The sequence below is a fragment of the Strigops habroptila genome, chromosome 1 (genome assembly GCF_004027225.2).
Source record: "Strigops habroptila isolate Jane chromosome 1, bStrHab1.2.pri, whole genome shotgun sequence".
Classification (NCBI taxonomy): Eukaryota; Metazoa; Chordata; class Aves; order Psittaciformes; family Psittacidae; genus Strigops; species Strigops habroptila.
The window spans coordinates 151,173,923-151,200,154 of NC_044277.2; the positions used below are offsets into that span (position 1 = coordinate 151,173,923).

General features: G+C 42.1%; 1 protein-coding gene and 1 gene segment (V, D, J or C); both read left to right on the forward strand.

Annotated features, from left to right (window-relative positions):
- Nucleotides 1-5,857: 5,857 nt before the first annotated feature.
- LOC115606225 lies at nt 5,858-6,525 on the forward strand. The segment is given in 2 exon segments: nt 5,858-5,969; nt 6,082-6,525. Coding segments are annotated over 2 exon segments (378 nt in total).
- Nucleotides 6,526-7,712: 1,187 nt separating this feature from the next.
- Nucleotides 7,713-21,837, forward strand: LOC115606212 (immunoglobulin kappa light chain). Its single transcript, XM_030481733.1, has 6 exons — nt 7,713-8,521; nt 8,646-8,964; nt 13,758-13,807; nt 18,007-18,309; nt 19,766-19,834; nt 20,588-21,837. The coding sequence occupies exons 1-6, from the start codon at nt 8,479-8,481 to the stop codon at nt 20,719-20,721; spliced, it is 918 nt and encodes a 305-aa protein (XP_030337593.1). The 5' UTR covers nt 7,713-8,478; the 3' UTR covers nt 20,722-21,837.
- Nucleotides 21,838-26,232: the final 4,395 nt, after the last annotated feature.

Below are 26,232 nucleotides of genomic sequence, written 5' to 3' on the forward strand. Positions count from 1 at the left end.
TACTTTTGTTTGTTAGACAATCAGACCTGTCCCTCAGCCACTTTTAACACCTGCACCTCCTGAGATTAATAGTATAAAATAAGTGTATTTCTCTGTGACCTATAGAAGCCTATTCTAGGGCAAGAAATGAAAATCCTCTCCAGTATGTACTGCTGTTACACACTGGTGGTACCCTCACCATGGAGCTATATTAGCTCAGAATTATTTCTCCCTTTTCTTGGATTCTTCTCATTGACACACCATATTGGACTTGGCAAATTACTGAATTTAATGCTTTGGGAGGGATTGTAAAACAATAACACGCTCTATGTTGGTTCCTGTAAAGACTTACTTATGCCTAAGACAGCACACACCACTAACCTTGAAAGATTTAGCAAGCCAGTCTCCTGATCCCATGGCCTGATCATGCACAGTGTGGCCTTGGAAGCAAGACAAAATAACTGAAGATGGAGGAACATCTCATGTAAGTGAGCGAATATATTGTGTATTTGCAGCTTATCTATCTGGTGGTGGTATGAATAATGAGAAATGTATAAGCTGAATGACATTTCTGTCCCTTTTCTCTTCTTCCTCCTCCTCTCCACACCTTGCTCTACCTCTTCCAGGCCTCACAGCTGGGTGTATCTGCCCCTGCTGCAAGAAGAGGGAGGGGAGGCTAGGTGGGTATGGTCCTGCTCAGATTGTGTGGCGTTTGATTCCGGGATGCTCTGATTACTGATGCCCTAGACGTGAAATAAATCATAGTATCTTTAAGCTCGTGCTTAATGAAAATTCCTTAGTGTCTTGCTGGCACAGGGAAAAAGGCATCAAAAGAAAGTCGCTGTGATGGGTAGGTTAGGTGGATGGGGTTGGGAACAGTTTACATGGCCGTCCCCTCTTGCACAGCCACATGCAAGCAGAGCATGAACGAGTATTAGAGCTGTAGCAGCCAGAAGTACCACGCTGCTGGAAGGATGAAATCAGATTTTACTGTTATTTTTAAAACAGATGTAATTTAAAAGATCTCTCTTTTTGTATTTAAAACACTAAAGGTGCCAGTTGATGAAGCACCACCTGATAAGCCCGTTCCCAGCTACAGAAAGTAGCTAGTTCAGTTAATGAAGCCATATCTCTGAGAGCAGCACAGCAGAGTGTGAAGTGCTGTAATCATCAGTGCCACTGTCAGCTCTGATGTGCTCCCTGGTGGTGAGATGTTCACTGCGGACAAGGGGATTGCAGTGGACGTGATGCAAGGAATCAGGTGAGAATATGAGGTGAGCTATGTGTTTGTATAGATGTATACATCCCTACATCTTGCTAAATGTATAAGATAATGTATAAGGTAATCACCTTCTGAAGACTCCTCTCGTAGTCTTCATCCACGTGATTTCAGCTCCGATGCTGTTCTTGTGTGTAGCACATCTCTGGCAGCATCTGTGTTTCTCTTGGTGTCTTCACTCTGACCTGTTTAATCACCACAGAAGCATCACACAGGGAAAACTGTAGTGCTTTCCAAATGGTGTCTCCTGTAACAAACAGGACCTCATAATTAAGATCGATTTGGCAAAGCTGAAATCATTCCAAAGGGAATTGTGCTGCATATTCAGGTGCTTAATAGTGGTTAAAGAAAATCTGAGTGAAAAGAAAATTCCCAGGCAGTAGTAAGAGTCCCACTCTGAGCATGCAAGACTTCTGTCCCACCACAGGCACTGTAAATACAGTGCAGAGAGCAAAGTAGCATGTAAACCACCAGAAATACTCTTCAGGAGCCAGTGAGACCCACATCTGGTGAAGAGGGTCAACAAATGCAAATGTCCTGAATGTCCAACAGAGGCCTGGCAGGAGGAAGGCTTTTTTCCACTGAGCTGCCTGACAGGGCAAGGGGGAGAAAGCTTTCTAGACTCGAAGGGTAGACCCCAGCGGTTGCTGCTTGTTCTCTGTAGCACTGAGCACAGCCCCTTGTTAGGGCTCCCCCGAGCCCTTTGGGCTCGGTTCTTGCTGCTGCTCTCACACCTCCAATGCACCACTTTGTGCCCTGGCTCTCTCTGGCTCCATTGCCCAGCACAAGCTCAGAGCTTGATCCTCATCCCTCACATTCTCCCTTTTCAGGAGACAGGGACTGCTTGGCCTGTCTTCCTGTTGCTGCTTTGTGTACCTGTGACTTAGCTTTGCCAGACTGCAGAATAAAGAGACGGGCAGAAGGACGAGATGGGGGCAGGAGGAGAAGAAAGGCAGGAGAAGTTAAAGGGCAGAAAAATACGAGGAGGGCAGAATGCAGCAAGAAGGGCTGAAGATGGCAAGAAGGAAAGAAGAATGTGTAGGACAAGAGGAGAAGGGCAAAAAGAGGAGAAGATAAGAAGGAGGAAAGAAAAATTAGAGGAGTGGAAGAAGGAGACATGGGAGGAAGGCGGAGAGAAGGGCAGAAGATGGAGAAAAGGGCAGAGGAAGGAGAGAAGGTGTGCGGTGAAAGAAATCAGTAGTTCAACGTACCAACCTTTCCTTTCAGAGCTGTGCTGGACTTCATCATACAGTGACAAGTTCTCTCATGTAAACCCTTACATATGAGCTGTCAGTTGCAGCCTGAGAGCTGTAGGGGGTTCTCTTCTGCAATAACTTTAGCTTGAGTGCTGTCTCTTATCAAGTTGTCTTCTGGAAGACAGGGGTTGGTCAGTGCTACAGCAAGATCTTCATGCTGTTCTGTAGAGAAAAGTCAAATGCATCAGAACTGAGACTCATGGTTGGGAGAAGGGTGTTGTTATTATAAAAAATTGAACATCTTTTAGTTTTGGTGACTCTTTACTAAGAGTGATATCTAAGGAAATCTCTTGGGGTAAATCAAGAAAGAAGCTTTGCCTCAGTAGTGAGCTCTCTGCTCACAAAGGTGGGTTTCAGTTTTGGATTTTTTTCATTTGCCTTTTATATAAGTGTTAACCAAAGAAAATGGGTTGTGCAGCATTATTTAACACACCCACTGCTGGCACAGCCTCACTGGATGGATTTTCTGCTCCTCAGATCTCCTTTGCCACCACTTGAGTCTGACCCTGTCCCCATAAGGAGGGCAGTGAAAACGTGGCTGCCAAGCGCTTTCATCCTGGTAGCTTTAGTTGTACGTGCCCTGCTCACCCCGGGGCCTACATGTCCACCTGTGGCCGAGGGGACAGGCTCTTAGCTCAGCTCCACGGCTCTGACTTTTCTCTTTCTCTCGTGCAGGCAGCTCGGCACAAGTCTTGCAGCAAAGGCCCATCCCCATCACCAAGGCAGAATGCAAAAGGGTGCTCATCAACTGCCACGTCCCCTACCCTGATCTCAACAGTGTGTTTGTTCACTGGTACCGAGAGAGGCCCCACGCAGCTCCCCAGCATGTTGCCTGTATGTCCTCCAGGCTCTTCCTCAGAAATCAGGCCAATGAGGGCAAGTTCAGCATTGAGAAAGACCCTGCCAAAGGCATCTGCACCCTCACGGTGAGCAAAGTGACTCTACAAGACGCTGTGACCTACTACTGTGCTAGGTGGGGATGCACCACGGTAGAAAGCCATAGGGGCCCTGCACAGAGACATGCTCTGCTTTCTGAACTAGACCCTTGAGTGTTTGACAACACAGGAATATCCCCACCTACTTTCACCATCAGCCTTGGATCCGACACCATGTGCAGGCAGCTGGGTACCAAAGATGCTGCCGAGCCAGCGTACGCTTTGCAGACACACGCTACAGCCAGCACCAGCCAAGCTGTTATTGCACTTTAACAGCAAAAAGGGCATTTTCATATGTCTGGCTGGGTTGTCCCTCTGTAGGTTTCCAGGATGGCAGGTGGGGCTAGCAAAAAGAAGGAAAAAAAAATCTTTCTCTTCCCACTACCCTTCAAGCTACATTAGAATAAGTACCCAGTTACATTATTTGCACAGCAGAATAGTAGGATAGAAGTGAAAATAAGCTTGAAGCGTGGTTCAAGATTGCAGATGTAATATACTCACTTTGTACTTCTCCGCTGGTAGAGATTCTCGTTTTATTTTCTTGTTTTCTGTTTGGAGTTGATCAAACCTTCACTTATGTTAAACCAAGCCTCTTAATTGACTTCTTTAGGGCTTCTCATCCTTGCAAACCTGCAAAGCAAAGAGCGCAGATATTGATATTTCCATTCTGCAAACAGAAAATTGTGTTTCTTTGCACAAAACCCAGCATTTGGAGAGGCCACCCTGGGGTGCAGCATCTCACCTTCCCTGTGACAAGAAGCAGTCACTAGCACAGCAATACTACCACTGAGCTCCCAAATGGCTGCTGGTTATTCTTCCTGGCCTTGGGCATTCAAGCTGTGTGATGAGCAGTAATTTGAGACCCCTCAAATTCATTAAGCTCCATGTTCCTATTTTTTCTCCCTTTTTATTGGGAGAAGAAGCGTCTGACCCCAAGGCATTGTTTAGCAGCTTCAACTAGTCCAAAAGCAGTGGTAAAATTGCTTCAGATTACAAAATTACTTTGTAAACCAGTTACAGTAATTGTGTTTTTGTGCACAAGAGAGAGGAGGTGAGTTTGTGCACAAGCACTCATGGGGCTGCTAACATTCAGCAGGGTTCAGTCAGGCGGCTTTACCTCCACGTCACCCGCCCGCTGCCAGCGCTGCCTCTCCGGATGGTGCCCAAGTGAGTCATTTCCTTTCCTCGGCCGCAGCCCTCCATCCCTGCTGGGAGAGCTGTCAGCTTCCTCTTCCTCCGGGAGGCAGATGCCAGCGAGAGCCCTCAGGATGCTGCTGCTCCCGCTCCTGGCCCTGGCTGCAGCCTGGTCTTGTAGGTTCCCCTTGTTGCCACAGCACGGGGCAGTGGCAAGAGGCACCCGTATTGATGTCTGTGAGCAAACAGCAGGCTAAGAGTATTTGTTCTGTTTCCTCTTCTTCTTTCTAGATGGGCAAGCACAAGTGCTTCTGAAGCAGAGGCAAGTATCCATTACCAGAGAGCCAACTAAAACTGCAGAGATTGAGTGTGTATTCGAGGGCATGTCGAGGGCTGACTTCCAGGCTGTCTATGTAAATTGGTACCAGCATCTTCCCTCCAGAGCTCCTGAACGGATTCTGTATATCAAAACAGGTCAAGCTAATTATGATAATGATTCCTATAAGAACAAGTATTCTTCTTTGAAGAAAAGCTCAAACATCTGCACTCTCACCATCAATGATATCAACCCCAACGATGAAGGCACCTACTACTGTGCCTACTGGCAGGACCACAGAACTAGCAAACCTCAGGCAGCCTGTACAGAAAGCTGTACCCTGAGTGGCAGGCTGGCAAGTGCGGAGAGCCACACCTGCACCTTCCTGCCTCTGAAGCATCCCAACAGGTTTATGCTGAATATATAAGTACAAATAATGGATAGAGAGAAAAGCAAAGAAATGCAGTGTGCTACAGCTCAGCTGGTATCATGTTCTGTGCTGGGGAAAAGAAGCGCTCCTATGGGTGATGGTACTACAGCTGAATTATACAGTAACACAAATCATCTTTGCATAATACAGGTACTTTCCTGAGGTACCAAAAATGTTACCAAAGCAGGCAGAGTGTTCTAGGAAAGGCTTCTGGGACAGCTTTGGGGTGTCTGAGGGGAGCAGAACATCCTTGGGAAGAGCGGGGTTGAACAACTTGAGGTTTTATGTGTGTGCTCAGCAGGTAAGTCTGAGAGGAATGTACTAGATAGAATGATGTAGAAAGGAAATTCTACATGAATTTTTCATGAAGAAAACTTATTTCAGATTGATTTTTTCAAGGTCTTTTCTACACTGTTACTGCTGTGGTTTAGCTTGCCAGTAAATTTAACCCCCTCCATGGCAGCAAGTTGAAGAACAAACGCTGGATGTGCTGAATGAGTCATTTCCTCCTCCCAGCTGTTCGATGCTTTCTCTACTTGAAGGGCTTTAGAACGTTTTGTCTCCGTTTCATTCCCAGGTTTAACCTGCTAAGGCAGCATGTTGCTGCTTCCACTCTTTCTTGCAGCTTCGCTTTGGTCCCGTAAGCCCTTTATTCCTCTTCCCTAATCCTTCTTGTGTGCGGAGAACACGCTCCTGGCTCCAAACTCCAGCAGTTTCTTCCCCTTACACCGTTTCTCTGTTTCTCCTTCCAGGTGGAGACACATGGACAGTGCCGGTGCAAACCCCAACGCTGCAAAGGCAGATGCAGGGCACATCCACCAGCATGTTGTGCCAATTGCAAGCTGAAGACACTGTGCACTGGTACAAGCATCTTCCCGGAAAGCCACCAACGAGGATACTGTATGTGTGGGGACAGTCACCTACTTTTGATCAGAGAAGCGATAGCAGGAGATTTGAAGTTCAGAAACATCCTACTAAGTATCATTATACTCTCACGATAAAGGATTTGACTCCAAGGGATTCTGGTACTTACTACTGTGCGTATTGGCATTACAGAGGCATCACAGCGTTAGTTGGGCAAAGATAAGCTGTACAAAAAGGTGCTTTGTGACTGAACCGCAAGCTCTGAACTCTGCTAAAAATACTTGCCTATTCCCGCCTCTCTCTCTCATGATTTTCTGCAGCAGGATACACAAAGCAACAATATCTTGTGACAACTGTTAAATACGTGATGTTAGCAATCAGTAAGTATATCATTTCAGTACTCACGTGTATTTGTAACATCCAGGAGCTGGAAAGTTCCATCACTTTATGGTAAATACATGAAACATTGCTCTTAAAATGAAGACTTGATTGTACTGAAAGCACTCACCTGTCTATACACACGGACTGTGTGTGTGAACAACTGCCTGCTGTAATTTTCTCTATTAGAATCCTTGGAGCAAGCAGAGAAAACAAATCTCCATCCCCTCAGTGCTTTCTCTTCATAAAAAGACAGGAATAGAAATGAGACTGGGTGATCTTGCACATCCTACTTCATCTTTGTTTTTTGTCTTGCTTTGCATTGCAGTCACTACAAATCCCTACAAAGACTGATATTCAGGAATCTCATCCAAGCTCAAGAAGAGTTCAGTCCACCAGTCCTAGAAACCATGTACGGACACATGAGGGTGAAGAAGGTAATCAGGAGCAGTCAGCAGGGATTTAAGAAGGAGAAGCTATTTAGATACCTTGAGGTAATGAAGCTCTCTGCAAAGCGGATGTTGGCCATTTAATCAGTGATTTGTCCATTTGGTGAAAATTCGAACCTGGAAAGGTGTTTTGGTGAAAATACTCTGGCCACTGCATGTGTCCTCTTGGCACAGACACCATCAAGTTTGATCTGCAATTATTCCTACTGGGATACTTGCTGTGGTAGAAAGCTACAGGACAAAACCCAGACAGTGTCTGTACTTTAGACCTTTAATTGTGTGAGACCCACTCACTACCATATTCCTTTACTCTTGATCTGGGATCAGGTGCTTTGCAGATTTCTGCTGTGTGATCAGAAGAAGAGCTACATACTGCTATTGTTTTATATGAGTCCTGATAGTTTTTGCAAGAGGGGCTTGATTTCATGTCCTCAACATACAATTGCCAATGCAGTTTTTACTCTGGTTAACTACGGTTGCCCTTACAGCAGACTGCCATGGAATGCGGCTGGGACGAGTGACCTTTCCCTGTACCTTCCTCCCCTCATCTTAAAGTCTGTATCATAGTTGTCTCTTCCTCACTACTTTGTTGTGCCTACTAGTCCTTAAGTCATTTCTCTTCATTGCCCTCAGGGTAGTCTGACAGAAGATAAAACAGACTTTCTTGTGGTTATTTACTGGGAAGAGAGGGACCTTGCCTGTTGCCACCACAGAGAGGCAGGTGTCTCTCCTTGCCTGCCTCTCCCTGGAGCCCTGTGCTCATGAGCACCTTTCCAAGCCATTTAGCAACACATGCTTATTGCTGGCTTCCTGCATGTGTCCAACTGACAGCAGGAGGGAGGCTGAAGCAGCTCATCTCCCTCACAGCGATCATGGGGCAGCTCCGTGTGGCACCAGCGCTGCCCCCCGAGATGCCCCTCTGTAATGGCTGTTGACAGCAGCCCTCACAACCTTGCTTTTGATTTCCAGCCTTCCTTTCTCAGAAATGTTTCCATCCCAACTGAGCTTTGCAATTGAAATCCTGCGGCCGCACACTTCCTCCTGCACCCAAAACCAGAGTCATGTCCCTGGGGTGCAGCTGCCCTGTCCCCGCAGACTGATGGCCTCTGGCTGCTTCAGTGGACAGCAGCACCAGCACGGGTGCTCCCTGGTGCTTTGCCATCCCGGAGCTGGATGACTAAGCTGGCTCAAGTCTTACAGAGCCACAATCATCAGGTTTACCAATATTTCTCATATTTATCTGAAAAGCAGACAGGACTACAGCCTTTTAACCAGAGTTAGCATTTAACAGCCTGGAGAGGATTATCTGTAAGCGTGCCCCATCCACTTACACACGGAAGACCTGTCACTGAAGAATGCTCAAGAGTCACCTCCTCCTCCCTACAGAAGACTGTCCCCATCTGGGGTCCCTTTCACCCTCCTCTGACTCTCAACGACAGCAGAGCCTGACAAGCAAACATGCTGCTGGTGGCAGCACTTGTGGCCACAGCCGCTTGGTCTTGTAAGTCCTTCTTCATTCCCTTCTCTTTCCTCATAGGCAGGTGCCCATGGCTGTGCTAACAGGCATCTGCCCCAAATCCCTGAATTCCAGCTAATGCCATCATTTCTCCTTTTCTCTTTCCTAGATGGATTTGCACAAATACATCCCGTGCAGAGACCTATATCCACCACCAAGTTCCAAAAAAGTGCAAGGATGACATGTGAAATTCAAACTTCAGGGGAGCAATTTGATGGCATCGTCATACACTGGTATCAACAGAAGGAGGGTAAAGCTCCAGAGAGGCTCCTGTATGTTTCAGAAGGGAAAGTTTCAGTTGAATCTGGCTTTCTAGCAAGCAGGTACACGGTTGGAAAAGTTCCTAGCCAGAAACAATTTATTCTTACAATAAACCGTGTAATTCCAGACGATGCTGCTACTTACTACTGCGCTTACTGGGACTCTCACCATGATAGAAACTCAAAGATCATCACAGCAAAAACTCCTCCCTCAACAGCTGAACTACAGGTGTCACAAAATGAGGGGTTTATGGTTGCTCAAAGAATCACCATCAAAGGTATCAGCAAAAGTAGTTCTACTGTGCATGTCTAAAGTGTGGCTTCACAGAGTTTGATGGCAAGGTTTGCTCTATTACTTGCCTCATGGGCAAAACGTGCAAAGGAAGACTGAGGTAAAATCAAACTGAAAGGATTGATATGAGACCAAAGGCACAAAGGGTAAGGGAGACAATAGGATTGACTACATTTGCTGTATCAATTTATGCTCATACACACACGGACGTATAAAGGTACCTGTTAACAAGTCCCCTGGAGCTCAGTGAAATGTTCATGTCAGATGTCTTGGCATTTCTCAGCAGGTGAGGGTTGAGCCTCGAGGAGGGGGGGGCCTCTGCCCAGGTCCCATCTACAGCTTTCGGTGACGGTCCTTCATGTGTCACAAACTGGAATTTGTGAGCCCCGAGGAGCATCCCACTGGGAGGGAGATGCTGGTCACAGCCCGCTGCAGTCCAGGAGGGCTCGAAGGACCTCACTTGGGACCACTGTTTATAGGGTGGAAGGATTTGAATTAGCCATTAGCAAATATCCACCATGACCAGTAAGTAATAAGTAGGAATTTTTCAGAACTCCAATGGTTCTGTTCCACTTGGGCTGTGCTCAAGGGAAGGAGTGTTCCAGGGCTGCCAGGGAATGACTGACTATCCCTGCCCTCGCTTCCCACTTTAGCCAGACAACAGGACTCCCTGGTACAATCAGTGCCTCCCTCCTTAGCCTTGCAGAGTTCCTGGTATGGACAAGGGATGCTTCAGTGCCTGACTCATTACACAAAGGCCAAGGCCTGACAGGCATTCCTGAGCTCACGGAGCAGCCCAGAGGATGAGGTGAGGAGGGAATGCACTGCTACACCTGGTCTTCTCACTCCATCTGATATGAGCTGCTGAAAGGCCAAACCTCTTTCTGCTACCCAAAAGGAGCAGCTAACCCCACACAGCTGTCCTTTTCAACTTGTGTGTGTTGTCATTTGCACCCTGGTCTTCAAACACATATCTACTATCTTAAGGACAAAGGAAGTGTTCACTGCCTCAAGACTTTGCACATAAATACTACAAACTCACCTGTTTCTTTGATGCTGTTTACACAGCCATGGCAGAAAGTCTGGTGGCCCTTGAGGGGAGCAAACATTGCATTGATTTTCTAGTCCAGCCACGGTTCTCCCCTAGGAAATAGAAGTCATTAAAAGAAAGACAATATGCTTAAGAATGTACCTTGGTTTTGGGAATGATATGCTTGCCACCACCTAGCACTGCCAAGCACTCACTCCTCTTGGCATGGATAAGCTGCCTGGCCTCAAGCATGGGCACTGGGGAAGCAGGGTATGCTCAGGGCCAACTGATGCCTTGGAATCATCAGCTGCCAAAAGCCAGAGGTTTTGACTGAGCAAGTGCGTAGTGCAAAGGGAACAGTGAAGGTCCCATACCTAACCCATCCTCTCCATTCCAGCTGCTCCTTTTTGCTCAAGTATGTCATCAAGTTCATTTGCAAGGTTGCAAAGACCTATTCAGTGGAAAGGGAGCACGTTTCCATGTTGTTGTTCCTGGAAATAGGTCAGCATGTGGTACTGGAGGTCTTCAAAGTCTTTAGCCTGGCAAAGAAAACTGAAATAGATGGCTTTGGCCTGAAAGTTCATAAGATTTTAAGTAAAGGAAAAGGAGTGTTCTTTTCACTTACAACTTAGTAGCTGTCAGAGGAGGAAGATTTTCTGTTTATTCCTCCTGAGATCTGGAGGTGGGCATTTTTGTTCTTTGTTTTGAGCCGTATCATTACCTTTCCCCATCTTCTTGGTTATCACTGTCTGTGTTTCACTGGTGTTGCATCTGAATCACTCAAAAAGTTGAAGACACTTACCAAAGGAGTACTAAAGAACTTACCATAGTTAAGAACACCTTTTCATAATGGTAAGGAAAAATGTAAATATTGGGATGGATTCATTTCTGTTCGGGGAAAGAAAAGTGAACTGCTTCAAAGTTTACTCTTGGCTTATAGGCAATGCATCCCTCCTAGCTACTGCCTCAAGGTGCATGCTGACCCTAATGCCTAAGAAATTAATCCATGGAGGTTTTCCTCTACCATGAAGCTTCTCCTTAGTTTTTTCTTTTACTGTTGTATCCTGATACTCTCCTCACTTGGTTCATTGAAGTGCAACTCATTAAAGAATATTAGTCTGATGGGGTGAAAAAATGACATAACCATTTCAAATATGTATTAGATTTCCAAATGGCTATATGTTAGTTTTGTCCTCCCATACAGACAAGCCCAGATCATATAGACGAGTTAGACAAGCTGTCTGCGGTGTTTTGCTATTTTATTTCTAATGAGACCTCCCTGACACTCACTGTCATGACCATAATCCAACAGTCCCACCAACTGCAGGTGAGATGCTCTAAGGGCATGGCAAAGCACCATGGAAAGGAAGGCAAAGCACTGGTAGTCACCATTCTTTGTCTACATCATTCCTGCCATTCCTTTGTGGCTGTGAATATGATGTTGCTGCCCAGGAGCCTTCAGAGTAGGTGAGTCCTTTCGTTACACCTACTTCTATTGAAAGACCTTCACCCTCAGTCTCGTTCCTCCCTCTAACCACAACTTCTTAACGTTGTTTTGCAGTCAGTATGCCACATGGGATCTCAGAAGAACTCAAAGTCAGTTTCTTTTGAATAGCAAACTAAGCACACACAGGCTCTTTGATCAACAGTAGTGATGACTCCTCTGATGTTATCTTGGGGTGTTCTATAAGAAACCTGTGCACAAAGGAAAAGCCTCCTTCTCCCACTGGCTAGTATAGGAAAAGCTGCCAGTGAGCCACTGTTGCAGAACCTGGAACAATTTCAGGAGATGGACAGACAATAACCACATACCATGGGCAGGAAATTCAACCTGCAGCACACGGACACCTTTGTGATGCTTATGGTGCTGGATTTCCCTCCTTTCCCTCTGCTGAATTGTATTAAGACAACTGAAAATGAACTCCATGCTAGCAGTACTTGATGTCACTTACTTGCAGGTGAGAGGGGGTGTACCGCTTTGGGAAAGTGCAGGATCATCACCTGGAGGTATGTGTTTTAACATGCACAACCCTGTGCACCTATTTGTGTGTCTAAAATTGAAGAGAAACCTTCACCTAATGCGTTAGGTATTAAGCAGAAGGGTTATTGTAATTCTGTTATCTAACAGATTTGCTCCAAAGGGCATTAGATACTAGCCTGATAACCAGGTGTAAGCCTGAAATTCCTGACATCCTCCCAGCAGCCATGGGCCAAGCTTTCACACAGTCTCCTGGAACTGATTGGAGAAAAAAAAAAGGGATTTTCTTCAGCAGTGGCACAGCAAGAGCACCTTAGCTTATTGCAAAGCCAAAACACAGTGTGGAGCACCTGGATCAAATACTTTGGTGCGGGAACCAAGGTAATCGTCTCTGGTAAGTACCATTATTACTGATCTGATTTTCACAAAGGCATTCGGGTGCTCAGATATGAAGGTATGAAAGACTGTAGGAAAACTAATTTCTGCCTGATAAATCAGGTTTTATTTGTGGACTGCTCATGGTGCCCCAGTTGGGTGGGTTGATGGGCAATAAATATATCGACGTTTGGAACAGAGAGATTGCCTCTAGAACACTTGCTGAATACTTGTTAAGGATGGGGAATGGAAAAATGGTAAGGAAAAATGTAAATATTGGGACGGATTCATTCTTGTTCTGGGAAAGAAAAGTGAACTGCTTCAAAGTTTACTCTTAGAACAGCAAGTGAGAAATGCAAAATGTTTCTTATTGATAGAGGTGGTTCAGTCTAAGTTGATTGGGAAGGAAAAATACCTGGAATGTCAGAAATATCTAATTCCTGGTCCTACTGAAAGTAACTGGTTTACTTTTGCATTTGTATTACTCTTAATTGTGAAGCTATGCAATCAATAGGATAAATGCTGTTTTCAGTATAAAGCATATAGCAGTGCCTACAGTATGTTGCTCAGAAAGTAGCTGATATTATCAAGATGACTATAATTAAGCCATATCATGAAAAGCAGAATAGAGTTACAGAGAAATTTAAAATGTTATCCATGCCTCTGACCAAAAATGTTCTCTGCTGCAATTTCCAACTAAACTGTGCCCATGTAGAGGCAGCTGCTTTTGCTAAGACAACAGCGTAACCACGTAGGAAAGGCATGAACTTAGTTATGAGCATCAGTAAGCTTTGTTTAGAATATGGACTTTGCATTTAAAATACAGGCTTCAAAATATGAGTTTGATGAAACTTTAGTTAAGGTACTTTCACACAATATGTAATTCACAAAATAGGACACTTAGGGGGGAAAAAAAAGCCTACCTGTATATTTAAATCAATAACTAGTAAACTTCCTTAATTTCCTTTGGGAGTCACAATGTAGCCGCATTTCTTCTTAAAACAGCAAGAAGAGGTTTCTTTAGAGAAAACCTAGCAGACCAGAGGCAAGAGCTCTTTGTTAGAGAAACCCCAGAGCCAAAAAGGATTAGAACATGGTTATAAAATAAGCAATCACCACAAAAGAATCAAAGTATTTCTAAAATGGCACTCTATTCAATGTTGAAAATTGAGCTATTGCACTGGGCCAGATCTATCACCAACCTCTAAAGCAGAGAGACTTTTTCTGTAGCCTATATGCAAGGGAAGTGTAGAGCAGGAGATATTGCTAAGCATTATCAGACTGTGGTACGCTGATGTCAAAATATTTGGAAGTGGAACTAAGCTTATTGTTTCAAGTAAGTACAAAATATAAAACTTAACTGCTTCTGAAATGCTTTTCAGTAAAGCTAGATACTGGCTGCGTGAAGTGCTTTGCTTTTTAGCTCCTGCTGGTTTTAACCCTACTGAATGCTTTGCAGGATTTTCCTCTTGAACAGCTTTTCCATATGCAGAACACAACATAATTGTTTTCTATTTATGTATAGAACGGCGGAAACAACAGCTATTGCAGCACAGATATGCAACTAACCCCTTCATCATTTTCTTTTTAAAGATTAAATATGGCAAAGACAGCATTCGGAGAACTGAAAGATGGCTTTGTCTTTAAACATGCATATTCAAACATTGTGATATTTCTAATTCATTCTGAAAGAAAAGCATCAAACCTTTCGGTTACTCAAATTCTTTGAAAAGCAAAATATATTTCCTTTAGGGCTATGTCTCTCTTCCCCCCAGCTTTACTGAAGGAATAAGCAGGGAATCAAGCAGCTGTGAATAAAGCACGAAAGAAGAAAACCCCTACCCAATACAGATACAAACAGCAATACGCCATGGCTATTGCCCAAATCCTTATTTAATTAGGCTAGTAAAAGTGAAATAACTTGTCTGTAATTATTTTTGTCATGTCCACAGCACTTTGGCTCTTCTTATTGCTTAAAAACACGCATAGGTGTTTTTAAGAGGTGATCCTTTTTTATGCCTTTCCTGTAGAGACGTTTATTTTAATGGGAAGTGGAGGACAAGAATTTTCTTTTTCCCATTAAATGTGCTTTAAATGCCATAATCCTGGAGTAAACAACTGCACAAACACAGAGGAACTATTGCTACCAAACGTTTCAAGCCTGATTAGATACATAAACTTGTATTAGCACATCAAGAAAAGATTGGGTTTAATGATTTATGTCAGAAAGACTAAGTAAATCATAACTATAATTCAATAGAAATATCTGTATCAGGATAAGCGTGCTGTTTTTAGTGAAAATCCTCACCTTGTTAATCAGGTAGTTGCCATGCTTTTAGTACCTACGGTTTAAAGTAATTTTCACTCCAATTCTTTAAGATTTTGTCTTTATGTGGCCAAGACTTCTGGCCAATTAATAGAGTAAAAGGGCTGTAGTTACCTCACACTTAGGATCAGGCATTTCATCACAGCTTGTCTCTTCAGGGGTGACTATCTAACATTAAGTTACTCCTAAAGGAAAGAAATGGAGAAAACCAGGATTTAGGATAAGTGACCTTAATTCAGTTGAATCATCAGGGTTTGAGCTTGAGCAGAATCTTTACACAGATCTACACTGAAAGAGCCAAGCTCCCATCAACTTGTAGTGAATTTGAATTTGTTCTTGTTGGTATCCTTTAATCAGTTCTGATCAAACCAAAGTTGCTCCAGACTGAATAATGCAGTTAATAGAAGGGCTGGGATTTGAGAGACAGGTTTGGCATTTGCATTTGTTGGAATAGATGAGGGTTTTGAAGCTTACAGCAGAACAGGAATATTAATCCAATGTAAACTGGCAATACAGGATTCTTCTGTAAGAATCTTCCCAGGGAATTTAGGCACTCACCAGGTTGCAACAGGCAAGCCAAGAGTGAACCGAAGACTGAACCAGTCTCTTCAAACCCAGTTTATCTCCTAAACATTACTGAAGTACCTACCTTAATTTCATCAACCGTATTGCAGTTCAGAGTTCAAAAGGCTATAATTATTTTTTGTAATTGTATTATTATAAAAATACGTTCCCTGAAGATAGATTCTACTTAAATTTATTTATACATTACCTGAAGTTGGATTAAACTGACTTTCTGCCCTTTTAAATCAAAATGATGAAGTTGAATCTATGCATTAGTTTACATTAGTATTTTTTTTCAACAGGGAAAAACATGAAGCCCTGAATCAAAACCTAAAAGACTTGAAAGTCCAAACAAGAGTTAGGGCAGAAAGATGGAGGTGTAAGACATATAAAAGGGAAGATGTGGCCACTCGAAAGAAATCTGCAGAGTGAAAGCTTCTTACCATGATTAATATTAATACAAACATTTGCTAATGGCTTTAAAATATCAAGGATTTTGTGGGCACAAAGATGAATTCAGTAGCTGATTCTTATGAGACAGTGTTCACAAACAGGTTTCAGTAGAAAATTTCAGGGGAAATCCTGGACCTTTGGAAATGTTGCCATTGGTTTCAGTGTTGGCAGGATTTCATCTAATGTGCACATAGATTTTGCTGGGGAGAAGCCAGAAGGCTCTGGGGAAGGACAAGCACAAGAATGATGGAAGTTGTTGTCTCTCTACAACATACAACATTCCTTTTGGCATTGACTACCTGTAATAGTACTGTGCAGGCAAGTACAGCAGGATTTGAGGCTGAACAGTCCCAACCCTGCATCCATTTAAACCCTAAAGGAAACATGGTATCTCCATCAATGCCCCAGGCAACCACACTCTGGGTTTGTTTTGTTGTTTTTTTAAACAAATGATGGCACAGATTTGCTTGAAACTGAATTTAAAGTACATATCACTAAAGGCTCTTTGGGGATAGCAGCAGTAGCTGAGATTGAATTCTATTTTTCTACAGTCATGTAGCCAAATGAATAAACTCTTGATGTTCATATGGTGGTGGTTAAATCTGGTCCTTGTCCAACCAAAATGTCCCAAGCAGTTTCTGGGGAGCTTTAAGCATCAGTCAAAATTACTCCATTTTGTGGATTATTCAAGTAATGAGAAGTTCAGATTAAGAACAGATTGACCTTATTTATAAATCTTATTTATAGGTGCTTATGAAGAAACTGGAGAGGAGTTTCATTAAGAAAACTTCATAGTTAATCTACAAAAGCATATGTTTTGAACCCAAATTCATTGATTAAAAGCCTAACTCCAGAATTTTCTTTGCACTATATTTTGCAGGTTTACTGCATTATTACAAGACAGAAAAGACAGATTTTAGCTTAAGAGATATTTATATGTGCTTTTATATTATTTTAAAATAATAAAAGACCTACATACCTCTTAAAAACTGCCTTAGAAAATTGTTTAAAAACTAAATTGCAAATTTCTTGAAAAGCAAAAGAGCAAAAAAGACAGTGGAGTGGAAATTCATTACTTTAAAATTCTTCAGAAAGGATCAGACTAAATAGTCCAGAATAAAAACATGACAGTGTCTTGTGGACTTCACAACTTTATAAATCAGCCTGAAAATACATCAAAATCTACAGCCAATTCTACAAGTTTTCATCCTTTTTTCCCCATAAACATACCTACAGTTTATGGAGATTTTTTTTTTCACATACACACATATATATATACATGTATATATGCAAAACTTCATTTATTCAGTTCTCTGCTGTTTTCTATTTGCCTGTGCGTGTACATGGGACTCTTCCATCCATGCACACAGTTGCAGTTAATCAAGACATATGCTTCCTCAGGATTGTGATGATTGAAATGTTTCATTTAAGCTAGGCACCTTTTTACCATATTTTTTAATCTACTCTAGTATTAAAAAGTAGACCTAGGTTACTGTAGTCTTCCTCTACCAGATGTGCTGCTTGACGAGAAGCATGAACGAAGCCATCTAGACATTGGTGTTCACTAAGCAATTTAGGACTTAAATAATGTTTCTCCATGCACATGGTACATATCAAAACTCTCCAGATCAAATACTCTCCAGACTCTGGAAGACTCCATATTGTCTAAATAAATATGAGTTTAGAATACTTGAATTGAGTCTTGGTTTTGATTTGGAGCTTAATTTTCTGTACCATACTCATAAAAGCTGCTATCCGTTTTAATTCTCTATAAAATAACTCATTTAAAAATAAGGCTAAAAGTCATATTTTCTATTTCCAGTTATTATAGTACTGTAATTGGTTTTGACTGAAAATTAAAACTTACCACTGGGTCAATTGAAATAATATTTACTATAAACTGTGTTCGAATGACAGGTTCCTTCAGCTCGCCAAACACTTTCTTACTTCAAGGATGGAAGGAGCTGTAATTCATCCGCCTTATTACCTAAAGCTCCTTTCATGCATGAGACATTTCTATTCCCATCCTAAGTATTTAATAACAAATTAGAGAGTCAGAACATTTGTTAAGAAGACATCTAGGTTGCTGCTCTTCAGAATTCGTATTTCATGGTGGTGTATTTATTTACTTTATTCTACTGATCTTCCAACTCGCTATTGTGTTATTTTTTTTCCTCCACTAACCAATCCAGGCAAAGGGAGTTCTCCACCAGCAAACTCCGAAATCCTGCAGAAGGAACATGAAAATCAGATAACATATGTTTGCCTTGTTGAGAAATTCTACCCAGAAGTTATTCGGGTGACATGGACCGATGAAAAAAATGAGGAGGTAACAGACAACGTAGTAAAAGGAGACACTTGGATGGCCACAAAAAGTGACGAATACTCAATTGGCAGCTGGCTAACTGTACCAGTGGAGAACAAAGACAAGAACTATTACTGCAAATACGAGCATGAAAGCCAAGAGCGTTCACTGCCGACACAAGAGACACAAGGTATATACTAAAATGTTAAAAGTTATATATTAAATGTTATACAGTTAGGTACTAAAATGTTACATTAAAAATTTCATTTTATATGTTATTATAGACATCACTTTTTCTTTGCAATAAAATCGTAGAAATAATGCTTTCTATTACCGTTCCTGAAAGCATCCGTGCTCATTGGCACAGCAATAGTTAAAATATGCAATGTATTCCCAGGAAAAGCAACCCAGCCTGTGCTATGCTTCCCCAGGGAATGTCCCTCTGCAATAGGAAATGAGCAGTTCTTGAACCTCATCAAGTGTAAACTAGCAAAGCTCCAAAAGCTCTGCACTGAGCTGTGTCAGTTACTTTCCAGTCTACAGAAGCTTCTGAAAACAGAATTACTTCTCTGTTCAACCCATGACTGAGAGGTGCAAGTCCCTCTGACACCCCCTGATATTAGCCACAGCTATAAAAAAAATAAAGAGTTAAAACTAAGGTTGCTGGGGATGTAGAACAAAGTTTAAATGTTTTACTTACTCGGCGTCCAGTAATAGCCATGTCCGAAAATAAGATGTCTCATTTATTTGAGGAAAGATTATACAAAGCAGAATCTGAAAGGCAATGCCATTTTAAAGAAAAAAAGTAAGCTATAATCAACACAAATAGTATAAATCATGGTAATATCTTTTAAAAAGCTGCCTATATTGGTTTAAATTAATCTTTCCTCTGTATCTACCTTTGTTGAACTTACTATAATACAACTCTAGTAAGTGAGAGCATGGCCATAATAACCATCAAAATATATTCTGACAAAAATATGCTTTAAGTTTATTTAGATGGAGATGTATTTAGAGATGTAATACGGATGCCTTTAAGCCTATATATCAATGCATACAAACACCATAACCGAGAACACAGATTTGCTGCTTCAAGCACAGAAAGGGTTTATTTTAAAGAACAAACACCACCAGAATAGCGAAATCCCAAAAAAGGAACCTCAGATCATGCTCTCCTCAAGATTATTCCTTACTGTAGAGCAGCCATTAAGTAACAGACTAATTGAGGTCCCTTCCAATGTAAATTATTCTGCGTTTGTACTAACAGTACATTGTGAAGGCAGACTCTAGCCACTTCAGTGACAAGATCAGGTGGACTCAGTTCTAAATAAAAGAGACTTTGCCAAGGAACAGCTTAAGGGACACATTCCTAAAAGGGCAAACCTCCCACATACGGCACAAATACACAGTCACTTCTCTACAAGCATTTTCCTCCCTTCAAATTCTCTTTGCAAGTGAAGCCTACACATGAACATCTGCTCTGCAGACAGATCTTAAACATCTCTTTTGCTGTTTAATACTAACTTCCCATTTCACTGTTGCTGTACATGTTACTGCCTCTTTTTTTTTTTCCTCTATTTCTCAATTCATGTTTGTTAAAATTAAGGAAAAGTCTAATTGTGGCATTTAAAATCTCTTTCCATTAGATCCTACAAATATTGCTCCTCAGGAAGAGGACTGCAGCACATCTGGAAACAGCACAGTTTTTAATAGAGGTAACTAAAATGTGTTAAAGTGTGGAAAGCGTTGCATGGCATCCAAGTCAGGTATTGCTATATTTGCTCAGAACATCACAAAAAGGATCTTCCTAAATAGCATACAGGAAACCTTTTAAGTCTGGGGTTTGTAACTTAAAAACACTTCAGTGCTCCTCTGGATTAACTTCTGTTGTGGATTATAAGAATGGGCTCTCCTACTTTTATTAGGTAGCTTTATTAGGATGCAAAGATGCTGTTCAGCTATTAGATTATTAGCCCACATTAAGCTCCACTTAATATCTGAAGTAGTTAAAAGCTCAATGCTCCAGCTGATGCTTCATCAGCCCAGCAATTGCCCAGCAATTGCCCAGCACTTTGGACAAAGAAATTTTCTTCTAGCTTGAACCAGGATTTGGGAAGAATTGAGAGTCCTTATGTTCAAAATCCAACACACAAGGATTCAAGCAAACACAATGCTACCAGTAATCAGTGCAGGAAGCGCTAGAATTATGTTCTTGTCTTTGCAGGGAATAATAACCCAGCAGCACTGAGAGGAAGTCTAGTGCTAAGAAACTCACTCAGTCTAGAGCTCATTAGCAGTGCAAACCTACTCAAAGGACAGTCAGACATTGTATGTGTTCACACACTGTCCACTGGAATCAATGTAATTGCAGCAGTAAACAGACTACACAGTCCCAGTTCTACCCGTCTTTTAGAAGGTTGTACAATATTGACATTAAAACAAGGTTTTCCTGTTTATGTTTGTTACAGATCACATAATACACAGGACAGCATATTTAGTGTACATCCTCCTTCTTCTGAAGAGCTCCATGTACTATGTCATCGTAGTCGTCTTCATCTACAGAATGTGGGCTGCCAGCAAGCACCAGGGAAAGAAAGCATAAATGCTTGTTTAGGAAAGGCTAACAAAATCATCTTCAATTTGCTTTGCTATATATTTATCCAGATAGCCTTCCCTTCTCCCAGTGTCAGATGTAACAACAACAACTACAAAAATCCCCGCATAATCTTATGGCATTAGCGCACAGGGCTTGTTTTGCTTTACTGCTTCTGGTTTTATATCAGTCTGGCTTTCCTAATCTTTGAGTCTTGAACTGAGGTGGGCAACAGGACTAAGGGTTACTTACCTAGGATTTTAATCCAAAGTCCATATTGCAAAATGAAGAAGGTACTCATGTTGAAAGTAGTTATGCATACAGAAGTTTAGAGATGTAACCAGGTTTTTGACATATAAAGCACAGATGCGTTTTGTTATTGCACTTAAGGCTTAATGAAGGAGCATTCCTGTCTGTAAACTCACAGGTGTTGTTCATTTTTACTTTCAATGACCTACTGCAACTCCCATGTACCCAACCAGATCAGGACTTCTTAAATATTCTGAAGCGATGTGTGCTTTCGGAGCCAATTAAACACAATTTCAGAAAGTGAACAGAGTAATTTTGAATGAAGAACTTAGACGAGTATAAAGCACTTCTGAGGTGCACACATGCAGAAATGGGAGAAGTCCACCAGGCCATAGACCAGACCGAAACACAGACTGAAAACCTGAACATCGTATTTTTAAAGAAAGAAAACAACTGTAATGATCATGAACATCATCTTGTTTTAAGATACCTTTGTAAGTCGAGCAAACCCTTAAATCTCCAGCTTTGATATTTCATTTTCACATAAAGATTCTCAGATGTTGGACTTTGAACTCTTCAGCTTCAAGTTCCACAAATCAGCTCTTTTCAAATTTCTGTGGAAAAAATAGAAGTAGACATATTGGAGTAAGGCATTTGCTCAGTTTGGGGCAGAACACTGCCACAAGTTTGGAGATAAGCGGCTTCAGCATTTACACTCACTGTATCTGTAATGATGTAGAGGGCAATAAAAGCTTTCCTCTGGGTGCATTTGTGAGGCTCGTGTTTGTTCTCCAGCATTTCCAGAGCAGGTACCAATATGGCTAGAAAACTTGATTTGTTTCTCTGTTCGTATAAATTCCTCAGGAAATCAAAGAGCAAGCCTTAAACCCACCAGTTTTCTGCTTTTCAAGGTATTAAGCAGGAACGTTCCTACACAGAACAATAAAAGCTAGCTCGTAACATCTTTTCTGTTGAAGGGCTAAGCCAAGGGGAACTGCAGTGCTGTTACAACAGGAATTGTAGCACTCACACCATCGCAAGGGAAGAACGTAAGCCAGGCGCAGTTATAACAATCACAGCTATTTTTCTAACACCGTACCTTGCAAATTATTTTACAATCTGTATATTGAAGCCAATGCAACTAATTACTGCCTTCAGTGTCATGTTACTCTTCAATGTGAAGAAAGATGTGATGTTTACTCTTCAGTCAGACTGTCTTTGAAAAACAGTGAGTACCCCATGCTATTACTTGTTAAGGTTCGGTTCCAACCACAGTGAAATAAAATAGGTACAAAGGTGTTTTTGGAATGCAGTTACTGTAGATTTCAGTAGCATCATGGATATCACTGTCCTGGTCTTCCCTGTCTTCATGCCTGCTAGAGAAACACCTGATTGCATTAATGAACCAAGATCTCTTTCACTCAAATGATCCCCAAATCCACTTGTGTCTCGTACATGAAACTGAAAGATGTTTACAGTGCAGAAAAAGAGAGAGAAAACACAGCTTTTTGCACAAACCCCCTGCCTCCATGCAACCATGCTGAGCACAGCTATCACCTCACAGATTCTCAAGTACAGGCTGCAGGCTTTACATCTGCAACGGCTCCCATGTCGCTGCAGTTTATTTATGCAGATACTTACTGTTCATAGGAAGTTTTTAATTTTTATTTAGCCTGAATAAAAGGCCAAGTGGGTGTTTAAAGCTTCTGGGTGCTGGGGCATCTGTTTGCAGGAAGGTTTGGTTATTTAGTGGAAAAACCCTGTAAGCTGAACCAGTCACAACTGGTTCAGAGGAGGTGGGCTGTGATGAGAGTGGGCGATAAGCTGGGGACAGTTAGACCACAGCCGTCCTGCCTTTTACCACAGTATGCTTCTAAACCATTTCCTTCTAATGCAAATACCAAGTGATAAAAACCACATGCCTAAGTTACATGTCAATAACACAGGAAAACTCGCTGTTTGCTATACATTTTGGTTTAACTGCATGCTTGTGATATGTACGTATAAGGACTACTGCTGCCACAAAAGCATGGGTTTTGCAAGATATCTACAGGTCTTGACATCATGAGTGCACCCCAAGAGTTGGATGTTATGTATCTAGTGTAAACTTGTGTTGTCAGGACTTTGTTAACACTTGAAAAACAAGTCTTCTCAATTATATGTCTTACCACAACTGATTTTCTGTGATTTCAAGCTTCTACCGGTCTGTGTATTATAGCTGCTCTACTCCCATTACAGAGCTATAGAATTCATGCAAATACCACAAAAAATAGTAACAGGCAATCTGGTGCTTCCAATAAAAAGACGACAGAATGGGGTCAACTTTTGCCATGAAAGCAAAAAAGGAGTAATCAGCACAAATGAATTTATATGTGGAAAGGGATTTGCAATGAATTCTTTATCTTGCTAGAATAATTTTGTGTCCTGCACTGTACAACAGCTTACATGCTTGAGAATATTGACTTCTCAGCTATCAAAATAACCACAAGTGATATGGAAAACTACCCGGGGGGTTCCTCTCACATGTAGTTGTAAATGAGAAGGAGTTGCATAGGGATTATAGCAGCTTGCCAACAGCTAACCTCTGTTGATATTAGGTAGCAACACTACAAAATTTGAGAGAGGTGCAAATAGGGGACTACTCAGCTTGACATGTTGAAGCTGCTGGGACACCAGCAGTACTTAGAAAGTGCTGAGGAAATAAAAGGTATCTCAGAGGAACAGATGGAGAATTAGTTCCTCTGAACCTATATATTGACATATCTATGGAAATAGATCAAATGGCAACAAGTAATTGACAGGTTTTACCTAGTGAGTCCAAACAATCATTAAATATAGTTCCACCATAGATAAGGTTTCACTTCCCTCTATTACCAGTCTCTTGATAAGGAACACAAACCAACACATTCCAGTAATTACCCAGTTCTTGGAAGGTTAACCTTAGGAACTACTGAATATATCTTGAACAAATATTTCCATATCCCCTGGGAGGCAATCTAACACACATATGTCAAGAAGATACATTTCTGTGAGATATTACAGCACATGGGAACCATTCCCTTTCTTCTCTAATGAATAAACTCTCCTGTCAGCAGCTCCACCACTTGCCACTGTGGCAAGTCAACCATAGACTCTGTTGCCACCGTTTCCAAATCCCAACACCTCTTCCCAGAGATTTTCTTTAACAGAAGTCAGGATGAATGAAGATGAGAGCCAAGGCAACATTGAAAATGGGGAGGCTCAGAAGAAAAGGCCACCTACTGTTCACAATGTGCACTAGAAGATTTCAAATCAGAAGCTTCAGCTTCTCAAAAAGCTTTCATTACTCCCTCATCTGGAGCTTTGCCACCTGTAGCAAAGTGAATGCATAGGGCAAGATAATCCTGAAAATAAACGAAGTCATTCCTAAAAAAATGAGGAAATCATCTCTCATATTCAACCAAAACACACTACAAAAAGATACAGGTCTCTGGCGTGACAGAGCGCTCAAAGGCTCTCAAAAGAAAGCTTAGGTGGTGACAGGGCAACGTGCCCGGAGGTAGCTCCTGTGGGAGGCACTGCTTTGCAGGAAGGTGGCTTGATCAATTGGTCGCTTCAGGGATACTTTCCCCTTCCTTTCCCTTCCTTTTCTCTTTCCCTTTCCCGGAATAGCATAACTGCTGGTCATTTTGAGACTCAAATTGTAAAATAACAGTAGGAATAAACTGTCTCCAGGCTGATTTTGTACATCCTACCAGCAGAATGATTACTCAGCTACTGAGACTTCATACCTAGTCCCTTTACATTTAATATGAAGTCTCTAGGCACTTTCACACAATCTAATGTAATTTCATTTCGCATACCTATAAAGCGTGGTTGAATCAACACTATTTGCTGGACAGCTGGGGCAGATGAGCAGAAAGAAAGGGCACAAGCTGTTGCTGAGGCTCAAGCAGCAGCTCACTGAGCTCAAAGCAATGCCAGTTACAGGCTCCTCACCAGCACTTGCAATATGAGGCATGGCAGCTGAATGCACATGTGGCATTAGCCTGGCTAAACTGCAATGGACTACACATTAGCTCGTTCAAGCCGTGCATGTGGGCAGTGAGGAAGAGAATAAATAGAAGTAGGGGGAGTCAGAAATGCCAGCCATCTCTATATTCAAGTACAGTCACAAGTATAGGAACAAAAGGAGAACGTTTCCAGAGTGAGCCTTCAGTCTTTCAAAACTTCCTACATCTTCAAGTTTGACACACCCCCAGCAGAAGGCTGGCCCTTCTCTTAAAAATATTAAGAGTTTATGTTCTGCACTTTCAATCTGCTTTTTTGGGGAAAATACCCTGTTTCCATCAACTTTCCTCGATCCACCAGGAGCCCAAACCAGATCACTGAGCCTCTGCTATGTTTAACCAAAACACGTTTTTCTTGTGAGTCGTCGGTGTGTTTTTAGTCCACAGTACTCCCAGGGATCGTGCCACTGCATAAGGTTTCAAGAGTCTCCACACAAGAAAGACTGTACCTGGAGCCAGCAGCCTTCCTGGTAAGTAAGGTATTTCATTCATGACTTGTATTCCCATAACCCAAGTTTTCCCCCTCCTTAGTGTCTCCTGTGTCAAAACCAGACTTTAATATGCAGTGAGTGCACTGGCACAGTGCAGCATTATACTCTCTGTTGTCCTGATGCTTCATCACCCCTAGACGGAGCTCTAAGTCACTTCTTATGCCAAGACAGTGCAAGGTTTCTTACTGTTTTATCGAGTTCTAACTCCTCTTGAGAAAGCTTCTAACAACTGTCTTAAATATGCTCCAGTTCCTTGTAGGTACAGAGCATACCTGCTCACCTTCATTTAAGTTTGGAAAATAAATGCTAGCTCGCTTGCCAAGGGGGTAAATGCCCCCTGTTTTGCACCAGGAGATGCAAGTCCATTACAATCCAGTAAAAGAGGCACTCAGGCTCTGTCAGCTATCTTTTCAAATGTAATTTACTAGAGAAACACTCTGAGTAGAGAATATTATAGATGATCTTGCATCCCTTGAGATGGTGGGAACCCTGGGTGCTGTAGCTTTGAACAGGCCTCCCATCCACACGGAACATGCTGGACAGACCCTGTTAATAGAGATTCTTCCATTTTGGTCATTTGAGCTAGAATTTTCTTCCAAGAAAACAGCTCTATTCATAAAGGATGTTCACAGGAAAACTTCTTGCTGTATTTTTAGATAAAGCAAAACCACACAGGTGGCATAACGACTTCCACCCCTTGATCCACATGCAGTTTACCTTCCCCCAAGATA

Coding starts and splice junctions, on each gene's coding strand:
- LOC115606212 (XM_030481733.1), top strand. CDS start 8,479: ATGCTGCTGGTGGCAGCACTTGTGGCCACAGCCGCTTGGTCTT. Junction 8,965..13,757: donor TGCGCTTACTGGGACTCTCA/CCATGATAGAAA, acceptor TATCAGACTGTG/GTACGCTGATGTCAAAATAT. Junction 13,808..18,006: donor AACTAAGCTTATTGTTTCAA/GTAAGTACAAAA, acceptor TAACCAATCCAG/GCAAAGGGAGTTCTCCACCA.